The following is a 24,668-nucleotide window of genomic DNA, read 5'->3' as shown; positions in this document are numbered from 1 at the left end:
AAACACACTTTGGGGGATTCATTTACCAAAACAGAGTTTTACATCCTAATATTATTTTGTAATTTATTTTTCACTTAACAATTTCCCAGTACCAACATGCATTTTTATGGCATAGCCTTAATAGTCTTAAAATTTTTAAGTAAATGGATTTAATAAGTGTCAGTATCTTAAAGGACAAGTGAAGACTGCGCAACTACGCTGGAAAGCATTGGAGTGAGAAGTGTCCTATTCATTCTCCTTGGGAACTAGCTCTACCACTAAGCAATTGTCTAATCCTTGAACCCCAAGCTGTATTTGTCAGAGTAGTTTGTGTTTATCTTGTTTACTATGGATCTATGTCTTTGGTTTTTAAACACTGTTTTATTATATATATCTTGAGGTCCTTCTGAAGAATCTGACCCATTTGCAATGGGACAAGTCATCCTCAAAGACCAAAAGACAAATTATTAAGTTAGCAAAAAGTCTAATTCATTAAATATATTGTGACAGGGAGGCCTGGCATGCTGCAGTCCATGGGGTTGCAAAGAATAAGACACAACTAAGCTACTGAACTGAACTGAACTGACTGTTTTCAATACACTGTAGTGTATTTTATCCCTTTCAATAAGTAGTTTCCTCTGGGGTGTTTTAAGAAGTTCAACAGGGGTGTGTGTGTGTGTGTGTCTGCATGTGCCTGCATTATGTCTGTGAAATCTGATTTGAGCCATTTTCAGTGGTTAGGTAAAATCCATTCACCAATTTTGGGACAAGGCTAGCCCTTGTACAAATAATCAGTAAAGTACTGTAGCAAAGAACATGGGTTTAGGAGTCAGACAAACTTGTCTTCAAATGGGGCTCTGCCACTTCATACCTACAAGACTTAGACAAATTATCGACCTCTCCAAGCCTTGGGTTTCTCTTGTGGAATATGGGGGTCATAACAATATCTGCCTTATAGAGTTGTGTGGATTCAATGAAATCAGTAGTGATGGAACCAAGAGGTGATCTGTCACTTCTTGGGACTTCTGTTATTGTTGCTTAGTTGGTAAGTTGTGTCCAACTCTTTTGTGACCCCATGGAGTGTAGCCCGGAAGGCTTCTCTGCCCATGGAATTTTCCAGGCAAGAATACTGGAGTGGTTGCTATTTCCTTCATCCAGGGATCTTCCTGACCCAGGGATCGAACCTGTGTCTCCTGCTTGGTGCACGTGTACATGTGTGCTAAGTCACTTCAGTTGTGTCCAGTTCCTTGCTACCCCATGGACTGTAGCCCACCAGGCTGCTCTGTCCATGGGATTCTCTAGGCAAGAATACTGGACTGGGGTGCCATTTCCTCCTCCAGGGAATCTTCCTGACCCAGGGATTGAACACACATCTCTTGCATCTCCTGCATTGGCAGACATGTTCTTCACCACTAGCGCCACCTGGCAAGCCCCTCTTGGGACTTTAGAGCATCACTACCACATACACATAATTACCATCCCAAATAACCCATAATTTCAAAACATACACTGGGTCTGCCATCTAAGGTCAGTTCAAGTCTCCTAGCCCTGTTGTCCAAAGAAGTTACATTCTAAACCTGCCCCATGTAGAAATTTTGGAGCCACTTCCGAAGAGTATGCATGTATATTACTTAGACAATGTCTGGTCCATAGTAAAGAAATGTTAGCAATCATTATAACTATTGTTGTTACTCACTAGTTTACCAAGCGAGATTGTGGTTTTTCCTTCCCTGTGCACTAACAAATTCACAGAAGAGGGTAAATGTCATATCTGCCTTTCAACAATGGAACAACAGTTCAGTTCAGTTCAGTTCAGTCGCTCAGTCATGTCCGATTCTTTGCAACCCCATGAATCGCAGCACGCCAGGCCTCCCTGTCCATCACCAACACCCGGAGTTCACTCAGACTCACGTCCATTGAGTCTGTGATGCCATCCAGCCATCTCATCCTGGGTCGTCCCCTTCTCCTCCTGACCCCAATCCCTCCCAGCATCAGAGTCTTTTCCAATGAGTCAGCTCTTCGCATGAGGTGGCCAAAGTACTGGAGCTTCAGCTTTAGCATCATTCCTTCCAAAGAAATCCCAGGGTTGATCTCCTTCAGAATGGACTGGTTGGATCTCCTTGCAGTCCAAGGGACTCTCAAGAGTTTTCTCCAACACCACAGTTCAAAAGCATCAATTCTTTGGTGCTCAGCCTTCTTCACAGTCCAACTCTCACATCCATACATGACCACAGGAAAAACCATAGCCTTGACTAGATGGACCTTAGTCAGCAAAGTAATGTCTCTGCTTTTGAATATACTATCTAGGTTGGTCATAACTTTTCTTCCAAGGAGTAAGTGTCTTTTAATTTCATGGCTGCAATCACCATCTGCAGTGATTTTGGAGCCCCAAAAAATAAAGTCTGACACTGTTTCTACTGTTTCCCCATCTATTTCCCATGAAGTGATGGGAGCAGAGGCCATGATCTTAGTTTTCTGAATGGTGAGCTTTAAGCCAACTTTTTCACTCTCCTCTTTCGCTTTCATCAAGAGGCTTTTGAGTTCCTCTTCACTTTGTGCCATAAGGGTGGTATCATCTGCATATCTGAGGTGACTGATATTTCTCCTGGCAATCTTGATTCCAGCTTATGTTTCTTCCAATCCAGCGTTTCTCATGATGTACTCTGCATATAAGTTAAATAAGCAGGGTGACAATATACAGCCTTGACATGCTCCTTTTCCTATTTGGAGTCAGTCTGTTGTTCCATGTCCAGTTCTAACTGTTGCTTCCTGACCTGCATACGGATTTCTCAAGAGGCAGGTCAGGTGGTCTGGTATTCCCATCTGTTTCAGAATTTTCCACAGTTCATTGTGATCCACACAGTCAAAGGCTTTGGCATAGTCACTAAAGCAGAAATAGATGTTTTTCTGGAACTCTCTTGCTTTTTCCATGATCCATCAGATGTTGGCAATTTGATCTCTGGTTCCTCTGCCTTTTCTAAAATCAGCTTGAACATCAGGGAGTTCACGGTTCACGTATTGCTGAAGGCTGCCTTGGAGAATTTTGAGCATTACTTTACTAGCATGTGAGATGAGTGCAATTGTGCGGTAGTTTGAGCATTCTTTGGCATTGCCTTTCTTTGGGATTGGAATGAAAACTGACCTCTTCCAGTCCTGTGGCCACTGCTGAGTTTTCCAAATTTGCTGGCATATTGAGTGCAGCACTTTCACAGCATCATCTTTCAGGATTTGAAACAGCTCAACTGGAATTCCATCACCTCCACTAGCTTTGTTCATAGTGATGCTTTCTAAGGCCCACTTGACTTCACATCCCAAGATGTCTGGCTCTAGATTAGTGATCACATCATCATGATTATCTGGGTCACGAAGATCTTTTTTGTACAGTTCTTCTGTGTATTCTTGCCACCTCTTCTTAATATCTTCTGCTGGTTCCAAATAGGAAAAGGAGTACGTCAAGGCTGTATATTGTCACCCTGCTTATTTAACTTATATGCAGAGCACATCATGAGAAACGCTGGGCTGGAAGAAGAACAAGCTGGAATCAAGATTGCCGGGAGAAATATCAATAACCTCAGATATGCAGATGACACCACCCTTATGGCAGAATGTGAAGAGGAACTAAAAAGCCTCTTGATGAAAGTGAAAGAGGAGAGTGAAAAAGCTGGCCTAAAGCTCAACATTCAGAAAACGAAGATCATGGCATCTGGTCCCATCACTTCATGGGAAATAGATGGGGAAACAGTGGAAACAGTGAGAGATTTTATTTGGCGGGGGTTGGCGGGCTCCAAAATCACTGCAGATGGTGATTGCAGCCATGAAATTAAAAGACACTGTTCCCTGGAAGAAAAGCTATGATCAACCTAGACAGCAAGGAAGCAGAGACATTACTTTGCCAACAAAGGTCCATTTAGTCAAAGCTATGGTTTTCCCAGTAGTCCTGTATGGATGTTGTTGGACTATAAAGAAAGCTGAGTGCCAAAGAATTGATGCTTTTGAACTGTGGTGTTGGAGAAGACTCTTGAGAGTCCCTTGGACTGCAAGAACATCCAGTCAGTCCATTGAAAGGAGATCAGCCTCGGGTGTTCTTTGGAAGGAATGATGCTAAAGCTGAAACTCCAGTAACTTTGGCCACCTCATGCGAAGAGTTGACTCATTGAAAAAGACTCTGATGCTGGGAGGGATTGAGGGCAGGAGGAGAAGGGGAAGACAGAGGATGAGATGGCTGGATGGCATCACTGACTCAATGGATGTGAGTTTGAGTGAACTCCAGCAGATGGTGATGGACAGGGCTGCCTGGCGTACTAGGATTCATGGGGTTGCAAAGAGTTGGACTCGACTAAGCAACTGAACTGAACTGAAGTGAACCTTTGTTATACTTTTGCATATGTGGTCACCTGGCTTTCTCACTTATCTTTCTTCAATTTTTCTTTATTTTTTTACTTTTTATATTTCTGATTATCCAAGTATATACTCCATTGTAGAAAATGGTCAAACTTTAAGTACATTTTCTTTTTTCTATGTGTAAAAGTGTTTCTTTATATAAAAATGAGCAGAATTGAAATCATATTATAAATATAATATTGTCTTGCTATTTTCAATATATGTCATACATAATTTTAAACAACATTTTTGGTGACCATCAAATGGATGTTTCAGAAATTGTTAATCACTTTCTTGTGTTAGATATATAAGGAAAGAAAACACAACTTGCATGTGGATATTCCCTATGATTGGTGCTGGGAAATGCAAACATGGCCAGGTCATTGGATGCCAACAAGAGCCAGGGTCTTCTCGAGTGCTCCAGAACAAGCACATGCATCTCAGGGCGTTTAAAAGATTGGGATAAAGATGAAGAGTATAATACCTAACGTCTACATAGCACTTTTCTCCCTTACTCAATCTTGTTTCAAAAAGTTGAATGCAACAACAAAAAGACAAGCACAATTTTTAAATGAGCAAAGGACTTGAATAGACATGTCTCTAAAGAAGATATGTGCTGTGCTTAGTCGCTCAGGTGTGTCCAACTCTTGCAACCCCACAGACTGTAGCCTCCCAGGATCCTCTGACCATGGGATTCCCCAGGAAAGAATACTGGAGTGGGTTGCCATTTCTTTCTCGAGTCCAACTGTTTAGGATCCCATAGACTGTAGCCCTCCAGGCTGCACTGTCCATGGAATTTTCTAGGCAAGAATACTGGAGTGGGTTGCCATTCCCTTCTCCAAACGAAGATATACAAATGGCCAATAAGCCATTTGTTTATTTATATAGAAAAACATGTATTTAAAGTTTGGCAAAGGAATGCTGCTCAATATTCTGTAATAACCTAAATGGGAAAGCAATGTGAAAAAGAATAGATATATGTAAAACTGATTCACTTTGCTGTACACTTGAAACTAACACAGCATTGTAAATCAACTATATTCCAATACATAATAAAAATTTAGAAAATTTTAAAAAATAAAAATTAAGTTTGGGAATTTTATACAATGAAATGTTTACATGAAACAATGTTCAACAGCACTAATTATTAGGGAAATGCAAATCAAAACCACAATGAGACATACTTCAAATCCATTAAGATGGCTACTATAGAAACAAAACCACACATAAAAAAAAAATAACAAATGTTGGCAAAGATGTGAATAAATTGAAACTCTTGTGCACTTATAGTGGGAATGTAAAATGGTGCAGCCACTATCACAGTCTGGAAGTTCTTCAGAAGATTATGATCCAGCAATTCCAATTGTGGGTATACACCCAAAACAATTTAAAACAGTATCTCAACTTCATACTGGTACATCCATGTTCATAGCAGCATTATTCACAATCGTCAAAAGGTGGAAGCAACCCAAGTGTCCATCAATACAAGAATGAACAAACAAAAGGTGATGGATACATACAATAGAATGTCTGCCTCAAAAAGGACGGAAATTCTGACACATGCTGCAACATGATTGAACCTCGAATACCTTCTGCTGAGTGAAAAGAGTCAATCACCAAGAGACAAATACTGTACGAGATACACGTGTTACAAATACTGTAGGAGAGTATGACAAACGCTTACACGAGGTATCTAGAGAAGTTAAATTCATAGAGGTAGGAAGTAGAATGGTGGTTGTCAGGCATGGGGGAGGAGAGACTAAGGACATGTTTAACGGGCACAGAGTTTCAGTTTTGCGAATAAACGTTCTGGAGGTTGGTTGAAAATGGGACTGTAAACGCTGCTGAACAGTGTACTTTAAAATGGTTAAGATGGAAAATTTTATGTTATGTGTATTTTACGACAATTAAACATTTCAAAACTATTTTTTTAAAAGGACCTAGGGGGACACAGAGTATTTTAAACACTTTGCAAAATGTAGTCACATTTAACATTCCAATTGATCCTTAAAATGACCTAGTGAGGGAGTAGTTTAGATACCATTCCCATCTGAGAATGGAAGAGACCCGCTTGTAGGAGTGATATGGGACTCTCACAGCTTTTAAGGGGTTGGAAGTGGCCCGGGTTTATTCTGGCATTCCTAGCAACAGGGTGTGATTTGATCCTTTCTGATGCTCGTCCTCATGAGCTCGTGACCTGGCGGCCTGTGCCCTCTTTCTGCATTGGCATTTCCTATTTCAGCACAAGATGCATTGCAGGATCCCAGTAGTATCTTCCACCACTCACTCTCCTAACTTTGGAGACTTGCTCAGAGACCCAAGGTTTTCACGGCTGACCACTCAAAATCTCAGAGTTGGAATGTTAGCCTTTTCCTGCAAAATGGACAGAGTCTAAGTACTATAGCTTGACAAGTCCTCACAAATTCACATACCCGTGTAACCTACAGTCCTGTCAAAATACAGAAAATCCCGAGCCCCCAGAAAGTTTCCTTTCCTCATCATACTCCCCACCCAAAGGCAACTACTGTTTTGATTTTTTCGCTCCATGAGAATTTTTAACTCTTCTTTTTCGAAAGGTAGTGGAGGGTGGGGAGTGGGTAGAGGAGATGACTTTTTGCTGAGTATTCTTCCTGAGTTATTATGTTTCTGTTTCTGCCAGGATCTGAGGCCTGTTAAATTTGAAAGAATAGAAGAGAAAAAGAAAAGAAGAAAAAAGAATAGAAGAGGGAAAAGAAAGAGCTTCCTTTATTTTTCCTTCCATTTTAGCTATACTTCCCTTTCCCTGGGGCAGCAGAGGCCAAGGTCTGGGTTGGTTTGAGAAACAATGACATATTAAAGAAAGAGACACCCCTTTCATGGAACAGATAATAAGAGGCTTTGCCAGGCATTGAGGTGGTAGTAACATTGGAAGTCTCCCTCCCTCTGCGAGTTTACTGTTTAGTGGGGAGAACCAACATACATGCTCTAACCCTCAGTTGTGTCCGAGTCTTCGCTGCCCCATGGACTGTAGCCCATCAGTTTCCTCTGTCCATGGAATTTTCCAGGCAAGAACACTGGAGTGGGTTGCCATTTCCTACTCCAGGGGGGTCTTCCCAACCCAGGGATCAAACCCATGTCTCTTGTGTCTCCTGCATTGGCAGGTGGATTCCTTACCAGTGTACCACCCAGGAAGCCCCGGAAAATCAACCAGCTAGCAGTTAATTTATGTCCACCCTAAATCTAGCCCTCCTATGTTCTTTTTCTCGGTGACTGGAACTAACAACAACCCACTTCCAACTCCAAAACACTACTTCTTTCATCTACTCTGAAAACACTGAACGCTGAACCATTCACTCACCAAATCCCCGCATGTTGCTTCTAAAGTATTTCTCAAAAATATCCCCCCTCTCCATCCTAGTTGCAGTGAGCCTATCTCAGGACACCCTCACCCCTTCTCTGGGCCATGACTTCCCAGCTGACCTTTCAGCCACTGCTGCACCTATGTCAAATGCCAGAATTATCCTGTCAATTCCCTCAGCTGAGTATTCACAGTTCTTAACATCACAGTCAAGGGCCTGCCCATTTCCAGCCTTAGCTCCTGCGGCCACAATCCTATTCTTTCCATTCCAGCAATGCCCCCTGCCATGGCTCCTCTAAAGGCTGCCCTGCTGTCTCCTGGCTGCCTCTAGCCATTGTTCAGAAGTCCTCCCCACCCTCCCCCACACACAAATAGACTGGTGGCTTGTCTCCGCGTTTCTCTGGCAACATATGCCTTTCTTTCATTATGTAACTGGCCTTGCTCTCCTGCTCGTCTGAGAATCCCTTGAAGTCAAGGACCAAGCCTGTTCATTTCTGTATCCTCAGTGCCTAGCACTTAGTAAGACTACAACACATGCTAGTACTATTCTAAGCACTTCTCAGACACTGATTCATTTAATCCTGATGACACTCTATGCTGCTGCTACTGCTAAGTCACGTCAGTCGTGTCCGACTCTGTGTGACCCCATAGACGGCAGCCCACCAGGCTCCCGATCCTGGGATTCTCCAGGCAAGAATACTGGAGTGGATTGCCATTTCCTTCTCCAATGCATGAAAAGTGAAAAGTGAAAGGGAAGTCGCTCAGTCGTGTCTGACTCTTGGCAACCCCATGGACTGTAGCCTAGCAGGCTCCTCTGTCCATGGGATTTCCCAGGCAAGAGTACTGGAGTGCGGTGCCATTGCCTTCTCCGGACACTCTGTGAGCAAGGTGCTATTATGGTATTCATTTCTTAGTTGAGGACAGTGAGAGACTAAGCAGCTTGCCCAAGACACAATACTCAGGAAATAGCAGAATTAGGATTTGAACTCAGGTAATCCAGCTGCCCAGGTGGCAACAGGGCTACAGAGTCTGCCTGTCAGTGCCAGAGACACAGGAAACATAGGTTCAATCCCTAGGTCAGGCAGATCCCCTGGAGTAGGAAATGGCATCCCACTCCAGTATTTTTACCTGGAAAATTCCACGGGCAGAGAAGCCTGGTGGGCGACAGTCCATGGGGCTGCAAAGAGTCAGACACAAATGAGTGACTGAGCACAGTCTGGCTGCAACTATGGCTCTTAATCTTTATTCTCATCTTCTCTTCAATTTCCATGTGTTTGTTGAATGAATGAAAAATGATTGATCCCTTTTGAGTTCCCCATCTCAATATGTTCAGAAGCAAAACAGTTCTCTTCCAACAGCTTCTTTTTCCCTACATCTGACCTTCAGCTGCTCCTCCAGGGTCTCAGAGAAGCCTGGAGTCTGATTTTCACCTCTCTCCCTCTTAACCCCATTCAGCCTTTCATCACGTCTAGGTGTTTTTGTTTTTCCTTGGAAATACCTATCAGATTGTCTGCTTCCTCTCCATTTACAATTGCTCTGCTGTCCTATTCTGGTCCTCAGCCTTTCAGGCTGGATGACCACAGCAGCTTCCAGACTAGTTTCCCTGACTTCACTGCCTTACTTCCTTGGGGCCTTAGGGTTTCCGTGCATTTTTATTTAACCCTCACAACGATCCACAAGCTAAATATTATTATGCACGCTTTATAGATGAGGGACTGAATAACAGAACTCAGGTTCAAACAGGATTTGTCTGGTTCAAAGGACTCTTCCATCTCCAAAAAGACTGGTACTTTAAGCAAGTCACTTAACCTGCAAGAGTCTCAGATTTCTCATTTGTAAAATGGGGATAACAACAGTAATTACCTCCTGAGAGGAACTGAGATAACACTCGCACAGTGCCTGACATACAGGAAGTGCTCAAAGATAATCAGCAATTAATGTTCACAAACCCCATAGCATATCTAGCATATGAATTTGATAACTGTTCAGACCAAAATACTTTTTGGAAGTGCTTTTGAACCATTTAGCTCAGAAGAAGTTGCCGTATCTGGCCCCTCCTTTGTCCCTCAAAAGTTCTTTCTCCTGGGAAGCATCACATGCTGTATGAAAAAATTATCTTACTGGTCACTTCGAGAAAGGTACACAGCAATAGAAAACAGCCGTCTGGTGGAAAGCGCACAGATTCTCTGATTGCCCTGTCCAGGTTGTATCTCGAAGCCTCTTTGAACTTTTCTCATCTACTAAATGGTAGTAATACCTTCCCCCCAAGAATATTGAGATGATGTACATACAGCCTTCAGCGCATTGTTGGATATAGTAAGACCTACATAAAGTTGTGCAATATAGTCAGATAATGTATACGAGCAGGCTTTATTGTAAGTGGAGGACGAGATGGATTTCTAAATCAATATGTTTTCAAAATCAAGTATCAAAAGTAGAGGAAAGGTGAAAGAATTATGCAAAGGAGATACTAATGCATACCTAGGACACCTGAATGCCTTTCCCGCGTAGGGACAAGCAGCTCCGGCCCCTGAATCCTGAGGGGCGAGTGGAGAGAATACCCGCCCTCTTCCGCCGCCCCCAGAGCCCCGCCTCCAGGGTCGTGTGACAAGGTGCCTAGGACCCGGCAACGAGGGGCGGGGTCGGCAGTGATCACGTGTGCACGGGTGCGGAAGTGGTGCGGCGGATGGCGTTCGTGATTGGCCGAGGCTGAGGAACCTGGGGGCGGAGCCAGGCGGCCGGACGCTCCGGGAGGAGTCGGGGGAGGGTACAGCCGCGGGGCCGGCTCCAGAGTCTGGATTTGGTCTGCAGTGCCCATCGAGTGCCGGACCAGCGGCTGGCCGGTGCACCCCGCCCTGCGCGCGCAGAGGCTTCGGGACCCTCAGGCCGAGGCGCGGGCCGCTACGCGAGGCGCATAGGGTGGGCAGAGGGAAATTTGGAGGGCGCGGGCGCCCTGTGCGCGGAGCAAACGTGAGGCGGCCGGGGGCCGGGACGCCATGTCCATGGAGGACCCCTTCTTTGTGGTGAAAGGGTGAGTGTTGCCGAGGGCTCCACTGGAAGAGGCGGTGGCCGTGCTGCCTGCCCGCACCTCCCCGCCTCTCCTCGTTGTAGGGGGGATGGGAGGCAAGTAGAGGCTGGCGTGGGGACAGTGGGGACGGCTTAGCCTGGAGGGCCATGATCAAGTGTCCAGAGACATCCCTTTCCCGTCCTACCTGAACTTTGAAACCCACGCCCCCAGTCAAGCCCCTGGGGAGGGGGTCCCCTTTGGCCTGTGCGCTGCCCTATAACTTGTTTGAACGGGAGGAGGGGTTCAGCATTTCTGCAGGTGGGAAGGGAGCTTAGGCGTCCCAGACCAAACTGGGGCTTTAGTGGAGCACGGGGCCCTGCTTCGAAGGGGGAAAAACAGCATCTGGGCAGGAAAAGGGAAATGGCCCTCCTGAGCTTTGTAGTTGGCGTAGACGGGGGTGAGCTCCTATTGTCCATTGAGTTCGGAGCGCTGGCCCCGCAGACTGGTGAGACCACAACATGCCCAGAGGCGTCTGAGCACGTTAGCAGGCTTGGAGGCGGGGGCGCCTGGCTCCGGAAGACGACTCAATTCAGTGGGGGAGTTTTTACTGAGTAATGGGAGGGGAGGAAAGCAGCCGTTCAAACTCAGTGATGATGTTGGAAGGAAAACAAAATGAAATCAGCCAAACTAAACTTTCCTTAGCTTTCTGTTAGCACTGGGTTTTTCCCACAGTGCTAAAGGAAATGAGCGCTTGCTTTTTAACTCCCTGATTTCATCCAGGCTGTTTGACAGGTTTCCCCCATTTCTTCCTCTGCCTTTCAGACTCGAATAGCCTTAAACTTATTTTTCTCTGTGAGCTGTCGTGACTCCATCTTTGATTGCTCAGTTGTTTGCAGATACCCAGAAACTTGGCACTCTGTTACACAGGCTTTGTAGCCATTAAACAAATTCAGGGAAGATGGATCTTGTTGTTACAACTTTTGTTTTAAATGTCAAACACGTTAAAAATTTGAGAACTGCAAAGTTCCTGAGAGGTCAGTGCTAATCACCCTAAAGTACTGCTTTGCTTTCAACTAGTTCCTAGCTCCCTATTTCTATTTCTGTAAGGGTAAAAGCTGACCAGTTGCTTGAGAGTGTATGTGATTTTTTTTTTTAAAGGTTCTTCTAAGAAAATTTAAGTGATACTCTAGGTGAAATACTTTATTATCCATGATACAGTAAGATACATTTATATATATTTTAACATTTCCCTAAAAATTTTTGCCTTTACCTGACTTTAGGTGGGAAAATCTGAGTTTAGATGATTAATAATACATAGATCTCTACCTGGAAAATGTTATTAGAAGAATTGATTTTTTTTTAGGGGTTAATTTTTAAATGTGAAAGCTGTGTGTTTTTCCTTTAAACGTTCTTAATTCTTAGGTTTCAAAGGTTATGTCTGGCAGTGGAGGCTGTAGATAATCAAAATTTTTTGTTTCATTTTAAAATGGAATTTGTGAAAATGCTAAATTGCTCTGCCATCTTGACTTCTTTTCCTGATAGTACAGTTTGCCAGGGCTTGCTCACTGATTAGATATCACTGCTTTATTGGAACATTGGCCAGGAGTCTTGTTTGACTTGTACATTGTTTTAGCTCATATCTTTAAGATATCAAAACCTTTTGCTATGGAGAAGTAAAATTAACTACATGAGTGTCTCCAGATAATGTGGTGAAATATATGGGGAGCCATGTACCTCTGTTTATTAAAAGTTTTGAAAATACACTCACTGCATGATGTGGAAAAATGAAAGAAGCCTAAATTGTGACCTTTAGCCTAGGAACTGGTAGTCTAATCTGAGAAACAAGTCACCCAATAATTAAGTAGAAATGGCTGGTGGAAATGGTTAAGTGCTGAAGTGAATCCTACAGATGATTAAGTCCCCTAGTAGTTTGGAGAAAGGCATCCCATTAGGACAGGTTACAATTGGAAAAGCTTTGGACGTAGTAGCAGGTCTTGAATTGGATTTTGAAGATGGGTATCACTTAGGTGATTCAGTCCTGGGTGTCTTTCCTGGACTCATCAAGAAGAGTCTCTAATTGGTCTTCCTGCTTCCAGTCTCTTTCCTCTTGCGTCTGCCTTGGTTTTGTTGGATGAGTGTTCTCCAGAATGCAGTGTGAGCCACACATGCCATTTTACATTTCCTAGTAGACACAGGGAAAGTGAAAAACATGTAAAGTTAATTTTAATGTCATCGATAACCTGATATAGTCAAAATATTTCAACGTGATAATTATAAAGATTATTAACGAAGACTCTCGCCCTTTTTGTGCTGTCTTCAAATCTGGTGTGTGTTTTAAACTTACAGCACATCTCAATTTGGATGCTGAATTTTCATCAGAGACACTTGATCTGTTTTTAGAATCCATTAAAGTTACAGTTGAAAAAGTAGATTCGCATACCCAAACTGTTCCAAGTATATTTTTAAATTTTTTGGTAAGTGAATTTGAGTATCAGTTTTAAATTTTAAATTAATTAAAATTTAAAACTTAGTGCCACAGTCAGGCTGGTGTAGTTCGGCAGTCACATGTGGCGTCCATATTGGGCAGGACAGGTGTAGCTCTTCTAGAACCCAAGCAGGAGTTCCCTACTTAACATCATCTAGTGGCTGCCTGTTGTCTGGAGGAAAGTCTCAAGATTTCCTGGCCTTGTGATGCAGCCTTCCTCTACCCTTTGCCTACTGTACCTGCCCAGAGCTCCAGGATCTCCAGACTCAGTACAGTCACTGTGACTGTGGGACTGGGTGCTCTGACCCCATATGCATCCACTCTGCCGGATGCACTCACTTCAGCTTTCAGGATTCAAAGTCAGCATCTCTACTGCCTCCAGAAAGTGCTTCCTTGACACCTGTAACACATTATCACACCTCTTCCTCTGGCTCTCTGTCATTATTACTGTGAGCTCTGAGGGTGGGAACTGTTTGTTTTTCCTGTATGTCCAGCCTGCCACCTTGAATATAGCATAAATGTTGAATAAGTTCTCTTTGGTGGTTGTGGTTGGTAAGGAATGGTGGTTCGTAGATGAGAACACGACCAGCAAAGGCCCTCAGATGGGCATGGTGTGTTTAGAAATCAAGGAGGGCATCCCAGGTGGAGTAGGAAGTTTATTTGGAGAAGTAATAATAATAATAGCTGACATTTAAAGGATGCCGCATCAATGCCAGGTGTTGCAAGCTCAGTAAGCACTTCATAAGAATTACCGCTTTGTAAGAAGAGTTCTATGGTATGGATATTAGCCCCATTTAACAGATGAGAAACTGAGCTACCACAGAGGGGTTGAGTTACTTCCCCAGGGTCACAAAGCTAATAGGTGGTAGACCCAGGATTCAATATTCAGCTGTCTAGTTCTCCTCATACTGTTAACACTTCACAGAACAGGTAGAATAAAATCAAGAAGAGCTCATCTTGAGGCCATTGGAAGTTTTCAAAGCAGGGAGTTCAGTTCAGTTGCTCATTTGTGTCTGACCCTTTGGGACCCCATAGACTGCAGCACGCCAGGCCTCCCTGTCCATCATCAACTCCCAGAGCTTGCTCAAACTCATGTCCATCGAGTCTGTGATGCCATCCAACCATCTTATCCTCTGTCGTCCCTTCTCCTGCCCTCAATCTTTCCCAGCATCAGGGTCTTTTCCAATGAGTCAACTCTTCAGATGAGGTGGCCCAAGTATTGGAGTTCAGCTTCAGCATCAGTCCTTCCAATGAATGAATATTCAGGACTGATATCCTTTAGGGTGGACTGATTTGATCTTGCTGTCTAAGGGAATCTCAAGAGTCTTCTCCAACACCACAGTTTCAAAAGCATCAATTTTTTTGGCACTCAGCGTTTTTGAAACTCAGTGAAACTATGAGCCATGCCGCGTAGGGCCACCCAAGACAGACAGGTCATGGTGGAGAGTTCTGACAAAACGTGGTCCACTGGAGAAGGGAGTGGCAGACTACTACAGTATTCTTGTCTTGAGAACCCCATGAATAGTTATGAAAAGCAGGGAAATGACATGAAATTAGGGTCCTGAGAATATTGATTTGGTAGTAGTGTTCGGTGCATCTGTGTGAAGAAAGATTAAAAAGGAGACCAGTTAGAAAGCTATTTTAATTTAAATATTCAGTGATCGGTGTCTGAGTGCTTTGTGAGATTTTGATACTGTCGACATCTTGTTCAGAGTGGAACAGCAGAACATGGGAGAGAACCACCACCGTCGGGCCGCTGGGCTCTCAGTGGTATGTTTGCTCCCAGAACTCCTAGCCCTGCTGCATGAACTGAGACCGGCCCTTCACTTGTAGTTTGCCTAGTTGACCCTCTCCATGTGTGTTCTCGCTGGGTGAGCTTGATAATTCCCATTGCATCAGGTGGTTCTGTGTACATCCCGCACTCTAGTCACTCTGACCCAACTCTCTCTCAAGTGTTCTGTGTATTTTACTAATTGTTTGACGTCTCCCATGCTATGGGGTGGGTATCTTACCCCCAATTCTTTGTCAGTTCCTTCCCGCTACCTAAAAATGCCTTCCTCCTGTTCGCCCTGTTCACTCCTGACTCCACACTCTGTATCAGTCCTGTGTCCACTTGGTCACCAGGTCCTCTTAGTGCATCCCCGGGATATCTCTGGAATTCTCTTCCTCTCTGGTTTTGGTTCCTCCGCCCTCATTCATGTCCTTGTCCTCTCCCACCTGGACTCTTATAAGTGGCCTCTTCAGCAAGCTTCATTTGCACTGCTGCCGGATGTGACCTTGGAGACGCGATCAGGTCACAGCTCTGTCCAGAATCCTTCATTCTAAAACACTTACCGAGGGTCTGTTCTCTGTTTGTTTACCAGGGGCGAAAGCTCCAGCGGTGAGCAAACGACTTTCCTGTCCTTATAAAGCTTATATTCTAGGGACAGTTGGTAAACAAGTGGACAAATATACGGTATATCAGGTGGTGGTAGATTCTGTAAGAAAAACAAAGCTAGGTGCAAAGGGAAAGGAAATGCGTGCTCTGGGTGTTATTTTTCTTTTTATGTGACTTCCAGAGGCAGTGAGATTTGGTGAAGGAACTGAACTGTGTAAATCAGGCTGATCTAAGGTTGGAATCTCACCTCTATCCATTATTTGATGTAACATGTTCATTATCCTCTGTGAACTTGTTTCTTTAGGTACAAAATTGGCTTAACAATGCCTGCTTTATCGGTTATGAGGATTAAATGAGTTAAGGCATGTATGTTGTCTTGGCACAGTTTGGGGCGTCCATCAAGTGCTCAGTAAACATTCTCTTTTAAATGTCTGTTTATGTGTCTCCTTCCAAACAGTCTGCCCTTTCTAAGAGGAAAGGCCATGTCTTACTGGTTTTTTGTTTTGTTTTTATTTTGGAGTAACATTTAAAGTAACATATGCTCATTTTAGAAAACGTAGGAAATAAAACTATTTTTAAAAGGATTAAAAATTCATTGAAGGGACTTCCCTGGTGGTCCAGTGGCTAAGACTCTGAAGCTCCCAATACAGGGGGCCTGGGATCAATCCTTGGTCAGGGAACTAGATCCCACATGCTGCAACTCAGAGTTTGAATGCTGAAACTAAAGATCCCGCGTACCACAACTAAGACCCAGTGCAGCCACGTGCATAAATATTAAAAAAAAAAATTCATTGAAATGCCATCATCCAGAAATAGTTAATAATTTGGTGTCTTTCTTATCTGTTTCTGTTAATAGTTTTATGTAATAGTACCCATCAGTTTTTGATCTCTTATCATATGTCCGTCACTGTGCTGAGAACCTGCCAGGTGTTGTCGTTTTAATCCTTATGAACTAGGTACTAGTACTATTATTATTGGACTTCCCTGGTGGCTCAGACGGTAAAGCATCTGTCTACAGTGCAGGAGACCCGGGTTCGATCCTTGGGTCGGGAAGATCCCCTGGAGAAGGAAATGGCAATCCACTCCAGTACTATTGCCTGGAAGATCCCATGGACAGAGGAGCTTGGTAGGCTACAGTCCATGGGGTCGCAAAGAGTCAGACACGACTGAGCGACTTAACTAGTGACTGTTGTTATTACCATTTTACAAATGAACAAAATTAGTTAAGAAAAAAACAAACTTCCAAGTTCATAAGCTTGTAATTGGAAAGGCCAGAATTTATATAAATTGGTATTGTTGTTACTATTAATCATGAAGAAATTGGGATCATACTGTCTTACAAACTTTTCATCTGTGTATCTGTATATCCTTAGCATGCCTTAGGTGGGGAGGCTTTTTAATGACTGCCTTTGTATTTTGTCATATAAATATAATATAATTTATCACCTGGGATGAAATTTATGATGTTTCTAAATTTCTCATTATTACAATTATTGTAATGATAAGCCCTGCTTGTCACAGGTCTTCATTGCTGTTCCTGATTATTTCCATGGCCTTTATTCCTCTAGCAGAATTGCTGATTCAGTGGGCGAGCACATTTTCAAAGTTTCTGATACATGTTACCAAATTGCCTTCCAGGATACACTCCTCTCCACTCTACACCCCACTATACCCCCTGAAGTTTGACGGACCCATTTCCCTTGATCCCTTGCCAGTACTGAGATGCTCATTTGAAGAAACCTTGACTAATTTGCTAGGTGAAACACACCATGTTTGAATCATGTTTTTTTCATCATTGTGTTCAGTAAAGTCCTACATAGTGTTTGTTGAATGAATGATCCCGTTTTGAGTTTTGGGATCTGTAGTTTTTACCTCTCTTTTGTTTGCAGCTTGTAATCAAAATAAGCCATTAAGAAATTGAGTGGTGGAATATGAGAATATTTTGTACCAAGTGAGCCTCTCCTGTAGGGAAAAGGCATAAATATTGTGTTCCTTTAATATTTTGCTGGTTTGGAGGCTTTGTGTGCCTAAAGGAGGATAGTTTTTATTTCTATGTTCTTGGCTATGGATCCTGTTGCAATAATGGTGTAAGTAAGCAGATGAGCAAAACAATCTGTGTTACATTGTCTTATTCTCTATCTCTTGTCTCTGTGTAGAACCTTTTGTGAGCTCCTTGAAGGCAAGCATTGTGCACTTTATTCACAATGTTGAGAAAAGTTATCCTTATTTACAGAGTACTATTATCCAATAAGATTGAATATAAGTCAAGTCTCATTTTCTCCTTTTTGAAAATCCATCAGATGTTTCAGACGTTTCTTTCTTTCTTTCTTTCTTTTTTTGCCTTGCTGCATAGTTTGTGGGATTTTAGTTCCCCAACCAAGACTGGAACCCACACCCTTGGCAGTGAGAGTGTGGAGTCCTAGGCAACTCCCCAATCAGATGTTTCATTGTAAAAATCACTTTGCAGACATTTGTTACACATTTATTGAATTCCTGATACTCTGTTTGGCTTCTGGTTTGAAGAGCACTGTGCAGCTGTGTGAAGCAGTTTAGGTGATAGACGATAGGGATTGCATGTAAGATTCTGGAACAGAGCTGAGATGCTGTGGAGACGGAAAAGACTCTCCGGGGAATGTTGGTCAGGGACACTTTCATGAAGCAAGCAGGGCCTTAATCTGAGCCATGGAGGAAGTGTCTGCTTTTCATTTGCAGAGGTGTAAGGACTCTTCCAGATGGGGAAGCGGTGAGCGAAAGTCCAGATCCAGAAATGAGGAAAGGGAGGATGAGAAGAAGAGCTGCCAACTGAAACAGATTTTGTTTCAGTGAGAAATCAGGTTGGAAATTAAAGTTGGCCCCTTTGTGGGGAGGAGGAGGCATGGAATACCCAGTTGAGGCGTTTAAATTTAATCTGTTTGCTTTTGTAAATTCTTAATGAGGAGGCGGTTTTAACAGTTGTTAAAACCATGCCACTTGCCTGTGTTCAGACAACTTCTGAGGGCTCAAACCCAGGTCTTCTGATTCACTAAGAAAATAGATTTGTCAGGAGGCTTTGCAAAGATGGGGTTGAAAAGTCTTGTTACTGGAAGGCACCTTGTGCTCTGGGTCAGAAGAACTTGAGATCAGAAGCCAAGAAGTCTGAGCCCCTGTTCTCTTATTTGTTTAATGAATGCAGACTGGTTATTGTGAAAGTTCCTTCTAGATCTAAAATCCAGTGACGCAGCTTAAGTAGAGGTTGTGCAAGGTGAGAAGTAAGAGGAAGAATCAAAGATGATGCTTGTCTAGACAAGTTTCAAGTCTTGGAAAACAGTGTCACTAATAACTAGAATGAGGAAGTTAGAGAAGGAACAGTTGTTTTTTTTCTCTCTTTTATTTTGTTGTTTGAATACTTGCTTTTTTGTAGGGAGATTATGATTAGTTTGGTTCTGGGCAAATGGAATGATCCTGGAGACAGCTGAAATATAGGAATTAGTCCTGGGTGACAGGTTAGGGTTGGGATGGCAATTGGGGAGTCATCAGCTTCAAGGGTTCCTTTGAACCTACTAGTGTTGATGAGCACCTAGAAGCTGTAAAAGTACTGCTGAGAAATACTGGGACCAGGTGGAAGAAGAGGAAAGAGAAAATTAGTAGAAACTAACATAGCACAATATCACAAAAACAAGGAAGTGAGAGTTTCAAGAAAATAGAAAGGCTGTGGTGTCAAGTACACTGAAAACGAGGACGAGTTCAAGTCACCGTGACTGGGACCTGCAGTGTCACTGGGGCAGTAGTACTGTCCCAGGGGAGTTGTGGAAGCAGCGGCAGGTTGAGGTCAAAATTGTCTAGAACTGTAGGTAACTAAAGGCTTTTATTTATTTATTTATTTATTTATTTTTTGCCACTAGGAGAATTATTGCAAAAGATATTATGACAGTGAAGTTGAATTTGGAAATGGCAGGAAGGTCAAGGGTCGCAGCTGTGTGTGTTTCCCCTTACAAATGGCTTGAGTGTGGAAGTCAGGCAGTAAAAAGAGCTCCTTTGAGGGGTTGTTGGTGGGACAGGCCGATGGGGTACAGGGTAGGACAATGATAGGGCTGCAGAGGCTCGCACAGCCTCGGTTTTTCAGTTTCATCAGTAGAGTGGAAACCATCTGCCTTCAATAGCCTCTCAGTGCGTTGGTGAAACAGGGACCCCTGTTTCGTACATACAGGATGACATACACGATGGGTGCTGCTCCAGACATAGATGCTGCTCCAGACATAGCTGCTGCTCTGGACATAGGTGTTTGCAGCCCATGGTGTTTTTCCAAAGGTGGCCGTCCAATATCTATCCTGTCCCATTTGCTTTTCTTAAATTGGGAAGCTGGCTTTCTTCTATCAAGCTGGGATCTTCGTTGCTTTTCTTTGAACCCAGGCAGACCTTTGTAACTGCCTTGACTGACAGAATGAGGCAGAAATGACACTGCTTGACTCCTGAGGATTAAGTCACAAAAGACACCCAGTTCAGCTTCCAGTCACATCTTTGTGACTTGGGATACAAGCCCAGCTCTACTGCAGCCCCTCTGCTCGAGCGCTCATGCGGTGAGACGACGCAGGCACAGAGATGCTGCTGAGGAGTGCCTCCTGCCGCGGCCACCCTCCCAGGGAGTCTTTCAGCTGAGGCCCCAGACAGTGTGGAGCAGGAACAAGCCATCCCTTCTGTGTTTGGCACAAATTCCTGACCTAGAGAATCCATGCACGGAAGGCTGAGCACCGAAGAATTGATGCTTTGGAATTGTGGTGTTCGAAAAGACTCTTGAGCGTCCCTTGGACTGCAAGGAGATCCAACCAGTCCATTCTGAAGGAGATCAGCCCTGGGATTTCTTTGGAAGAAATTATGCTAAAGCTGAAACTCCAGTACTTTGGCCACCTCATGCAAAGTTGACTTATTGGAAAAGACTTTGATGTTGGGAGGGATTGGGGGCAGGGGGAGAAGTGGATGACAGAGGATGAGATGGCTGGATGGCATCACTGACTCGATGGACGTGAATCTGAGTGAACTCCAGGAGTTGGTGATGGACAGGGAGGCCTGGCGTGCTGCAATTCATGGGGTTGCAAAGAGTCGGACACAACTGAGCGACTGAACTGAAGAAATGGTCATTTGTTGTCACTGATTTTGGGGGTCATTGTTATACAACCAGAGTGACTGGAGCAGATGCCAGTTCATAGCCTATCAGCATGGTCAAAGAAGAAAGGAGAAATCAAAAGGCTGGTAGAGGCTGCACCTATGATTATCCTGCAGTTGGTTAGCCCAACTGAATGACAGGTTCAGGGAAACTGAAGCTCCCTAATGGCTGAAACACTTCTTCCTCCCATCTTACCAACAAATTTGGTGAGATCCAGCTAAGAAATGATTTTATGGACATCTGGATATTTTGCCTGAAACCCAGACAAAGGGTTGGCTGGGATGCTGAACTTTTCTCCATGGTGGCACAGACTGGGATGTTGTATTGTCATTCAATCGCTCAGTTATGTCTGACTCTTTGTGACCCCATGGATTGCAGCACACCAGGCTTCCTTGTCTTTCACCATCTCCTGGAGCTTGCTCAAACTCATGTCCATTGAGTTGGTGATGTCATCCAACCATCTCATCCTTTGTTGTCCCTTTCTCCTGCCTTCAGTCTTTTCCAGCATCAGGGTCTTTAATGAATCAGTTTTTTTGCATCAGGTGGCCAAAGTATTGGAGCTTCAGCTTCATCATCAGTCCTTCCAGTGAATATTCAGGATTGGTTTCCTATAGGATTGACTGGTTTGATCTCCTTGCAGTTCAAGGGACTCAAAGAGTTTTCTCCAACATCACAGTTCAAAAGCATCAATTCTTTGGCAGAATGTTGTGTGGTAGGGGCTTAACCAGTTAGTGCTGGGCTAGCTTCAAACAAACAGGGAGACTTCCCTGGTGGTCCAGTGGTTAAGACTTCCAATACAGGGGACAAGGGTTCAGTCCCTGGTCAGGGAACTCAGATAACCACATGCCTCATGGTGTGGCCAAAAAGAAAAAAAAAAAAAAAACCCACAGAACTGGGTTGGTTTCGTCCTGCCAATCTCAACTCTTTTTGTTTTTTTTTTTTCAACTCTTTTTAAGGAATGGAAGAATCCAGTTTTGAAAGCTTGGATTACTTTTATTTTTGCTTGAAAGATACATTCTTCAAAGACATGGGCTGTGTTTTCATTTTTGACATTTGCTTACTGGAAAGAAGCTCTGTGTTACAAGTGGTCCCATGGGCCCTGGTATGACTCACAGTGAAGAGCCTTCATTCTCTTGGTTATAGAAGTTGTTATCTGTGAGGATGTGATGGGGCTCATCATTTTGATGGGCCGTTTGGTGGACAGCAAGGGGAAAAGCCTCTTCCCTGGTATTTCCACGCTGTGACTCTTGTTATCCATGAAATATGTGAGTCGAGACTGACTTCGAAGCATCTGCAGCAGATGCGGGAGTTAGCCATCTCTCTCCTTCAAGGGGCTGAAAGATATCTCCTGGTCAGGAGCTAACCCTGTAATGCCTAGGGAAGCAATTAGCAAGATTTTTGTTGAAATGGTGTCAGACATGATACCCAAAGCTGTCCGTGAGCAGATTGTTACTTACCAAGAAGATAGCTAAGCTGAAGTGAAGTGAGTGAAGTTGCTCAGTCGTGTGCAACCCCATGGACTGTAGCCCGCCAGGCTCCTCTGTCCATGAAATTCTCCAGGCAAGAATACTGGAGTTGGTTGCCCTTTCCTTCTCCAGGGAATCTCCTGACCCAGGGATTGAACCCGGGTCTCCCGCATTGTGGGCTGACACTTTACAGTCTGAGCCACCAGGGAAGCCTCTGTACCAAGAAGCTAAGCCAAAGAACTCCAGAAATTCAAAGTGTACATGGCCCCTTGTAGAAAGTTCTGAGCACCAGACTTTAATCATTCCCATTATGCACTTGAAAGAAAAACCTGAAAATAGCTAAAACAGACTCTACAGGAGAAAGAGGCAGTATCTTGTGATTTTGACCTTTGCAGAGCCCGCGGATGAAAGTGGGTCACCGTTGACTAAGGAGTCGGCAGCTGCAGAGCTCCTCACAGGGTGCAGCATGCTTACAGGGGCGCAGTGTGTGGTGGGCGCTAACCATGAGCAGAGGATGGTGCAAATACATGTGTGGGAATGCACACCAGTTCATGCAGAAACAACCCCTGTACCTTTCCTGAAAAAGCAGGCGAAGAAAGCTCCACCACCTCTTCTCTATTGAGATCCTCCCAAATACCAAATAGCTGGCCTGATTGTGTACTCCTGTGTCCTGTTCGTCGGTTTACTTGGAATGACAGGTGATTCTAAATATTTAGTCCCAGGTATTTACAAATAGTTCTGAGTTGAGTGGGTTGTATCACTAGTTAGCGTCTTGTACTTCTTACATGTGTCTTGAAACTGTTCAGGAATCCCAAGTTCTTTTGGATATTCTGGCAACCATTAATATTTGGCTTAAAAACAGGTTTTGTTTGTGACACACATTTTCTCTCCATGCTTTCTTTTTCAGGCTAATACTAAGCTGAAGTGATATTAAAAGAAGAAAAATTGGGAGGTGTTATAAACTTTGAGGGACACTGTTATAGATGCTATTAAGATGGGATTCCTTGACATACTACAGGTTCTCTGGCTTTTCAGATCAGAACCACTGCTGACCATTCCCACCTTTCTGGTCCCTTAAAACACATCTTAGAAAAGTAAAATAAGACTACTTTGACTTTCTTATGTCTGTGCTACTACTTGAAAACTAAAAATGAAACCTCTTTTAAAAGTAAGAGATTGAGAGTGATACGAGCCAGGTCACTGGCCGGGCCTATGGGGTTTTGAATGTTATCCTGGGATTGCTTAGTAGCATTTTTCTAATTCCTGCCATTTCTTTCATTTCTTTTTTAGGACATGCTCAAGTTCTTGCATGCTTTAGGACTCTTTGATTTCACTCTCTGTTGCTAGAATTGAATCCACCTACCTGCTCCTCCTTCCCCTCAAGTCTGAGTCGTCAGCGTCTTTAAAGTTGTGGTGATGAAAGTATGGCCCTTGGCTCCCAGTGTGGGGGCCGCCTCAAGATCCTTTCATAGCAGAGCCCCTTAGCTTCAAATGCTTTTCATGATGCTACTCAGATGTTATTTACTTTTTTTCATCATGTTAACACGTAAACTGATGATGCAAAAGCAGTGGCAGGTAAAACTGCTTGTGCCTTTTCCTAAATCAGTGCAATGGCTCCAAAACTATTCCTCCCTCATGGTGAAAAAGAAATAAGAGAATCACGTTTCCTTCAGATTGTTCTTCATGAAACAGTAAAAGAAATATTAATTTTATCTCATCAATTCCCAATAACACTTTTCCTTTTCTAAAAAAAAAAATACTTGGTCTCTGTCTCTCTTTCTTTTTTTTGGCTACAGTGTGTGCACCCCGTGGGATCTTAGTTCCCTAACCAGGAATCGAACCTGGGCCCCTGGTGGAAGTGCAGAGCCCTAACCACTGGACTGCCTAGGAAGTCCCCACTTTTCCTCACTTTTTTTTTTTTTTTTTTAGTTCTACCGATTTATTACTACCAACCTGTCACCCTCCACCCTCATGCACACATGCTTAGTCATGTGACCCCATGGACTGCAGCCCGCCAAGCTCGTTTGTCCAAAGGATTCTGCACGCAAGAATACTGGAGTGGGTTGCCATTTCCTTCTCCATTTTCCTCACTTTTTAAAAGTTATGATTAGCCAACAATAAAACGGACCTTTTTTAGTGTGTACTTCTGTGAAATTTGACAAATGCATGTAGTCAGTAACCACCACCTCCACAAATAAGCTATAGGACAGATCCATCACCCCTAGAAGTTTCTCTCTGTGCCCCTCCCCCCATGTCCAGCACCTGGCAACTACTGATCTGTTTTCTCTCCCTATAGTTCTGCCTCCTCCATAATGTTACAGAAATGGAAGCATACATTGTGTGGCCATCTAACTTCTTACACTTTGCATGATACGTTTGGGATTTGTCCTTATTGTTGCATGTAGGCATGGTTGGTTCCTTTTTATTGCTGAGTAGTATTCCATTGTGAAGGTGTACCAGAGTTGTCCATTCCTTGGTTGAAGGACATTTGGCTTGT

General features: G+C 43.6%; 2 protein-coding genes across 4 annotated transcripts in view; one reads left to right on the top strand and one right to left on the bottom strand.

Annotated features, from left to right (window-relative positions):
• The window catches only part of LOC138416653 (major histocompatibility complex class I-related gene protein), a 33,081-nt gene extending 22,741 nt beyond the window's left edge, over window positions 1-10,340 (bottom strand). For 2 of the 3 annotated variants that reach the window (XM_069546207.1, XM_069546212.1), the window contains exon 1: window positions 10,178-10,286. The gene's annotated coding sequence lies outside the window, so the exon portion shown is untranslated. Of the gene's footprint in view, window positions 1-10,177 lie in introns of all 3 variants that reach the window. The other variant, XM_069546213.1, reaches the window with a different exon arrangement.
• A 61-nt stretch (window positions 10,341-10,401) lies between these two features.
• STX6 (syntaxin 6) overlaps window positions 10,402-24,668 on the top strand; it is a 48,770-nt gene continuing 34,503 nt past the window's right edge. Inside the window, exon 1 of the mRNA XM_069546205.1 lies at window positions 10,402-10,727. Within this exon, the coding sequence (XP_069402306.1) occupies window positions 10,693-10,727 (35 nt within the window). The 5' untranslated portion in view covers window positions 10,402-10,692. The remainder of the gene's footprint in view (window positions 10,728-24,668) is intronic.

Source organism: Ovis canadensis, chromosome 12, assembly GCF_042477335.2.
Source record: "Ovis canadensis isolate MfBH-ARS-UI-01 breed Bighorn chromosome 12, ARS-UI_OviCan_v2, whole genome shotgun sequence".
Classification (NCBI taxonomy): domain Eukaryota; kingdom Metazoa; phylum Chordata; class Mammalia; order Artiodactyla; family Bovidae; genus Ovis; species Ovis canadensis.
The sequence above is the reverse complement of the archived record's forward strand: the minus strand, read 5'-3'. Positions and strand labels throughout refer to the sequence as shown.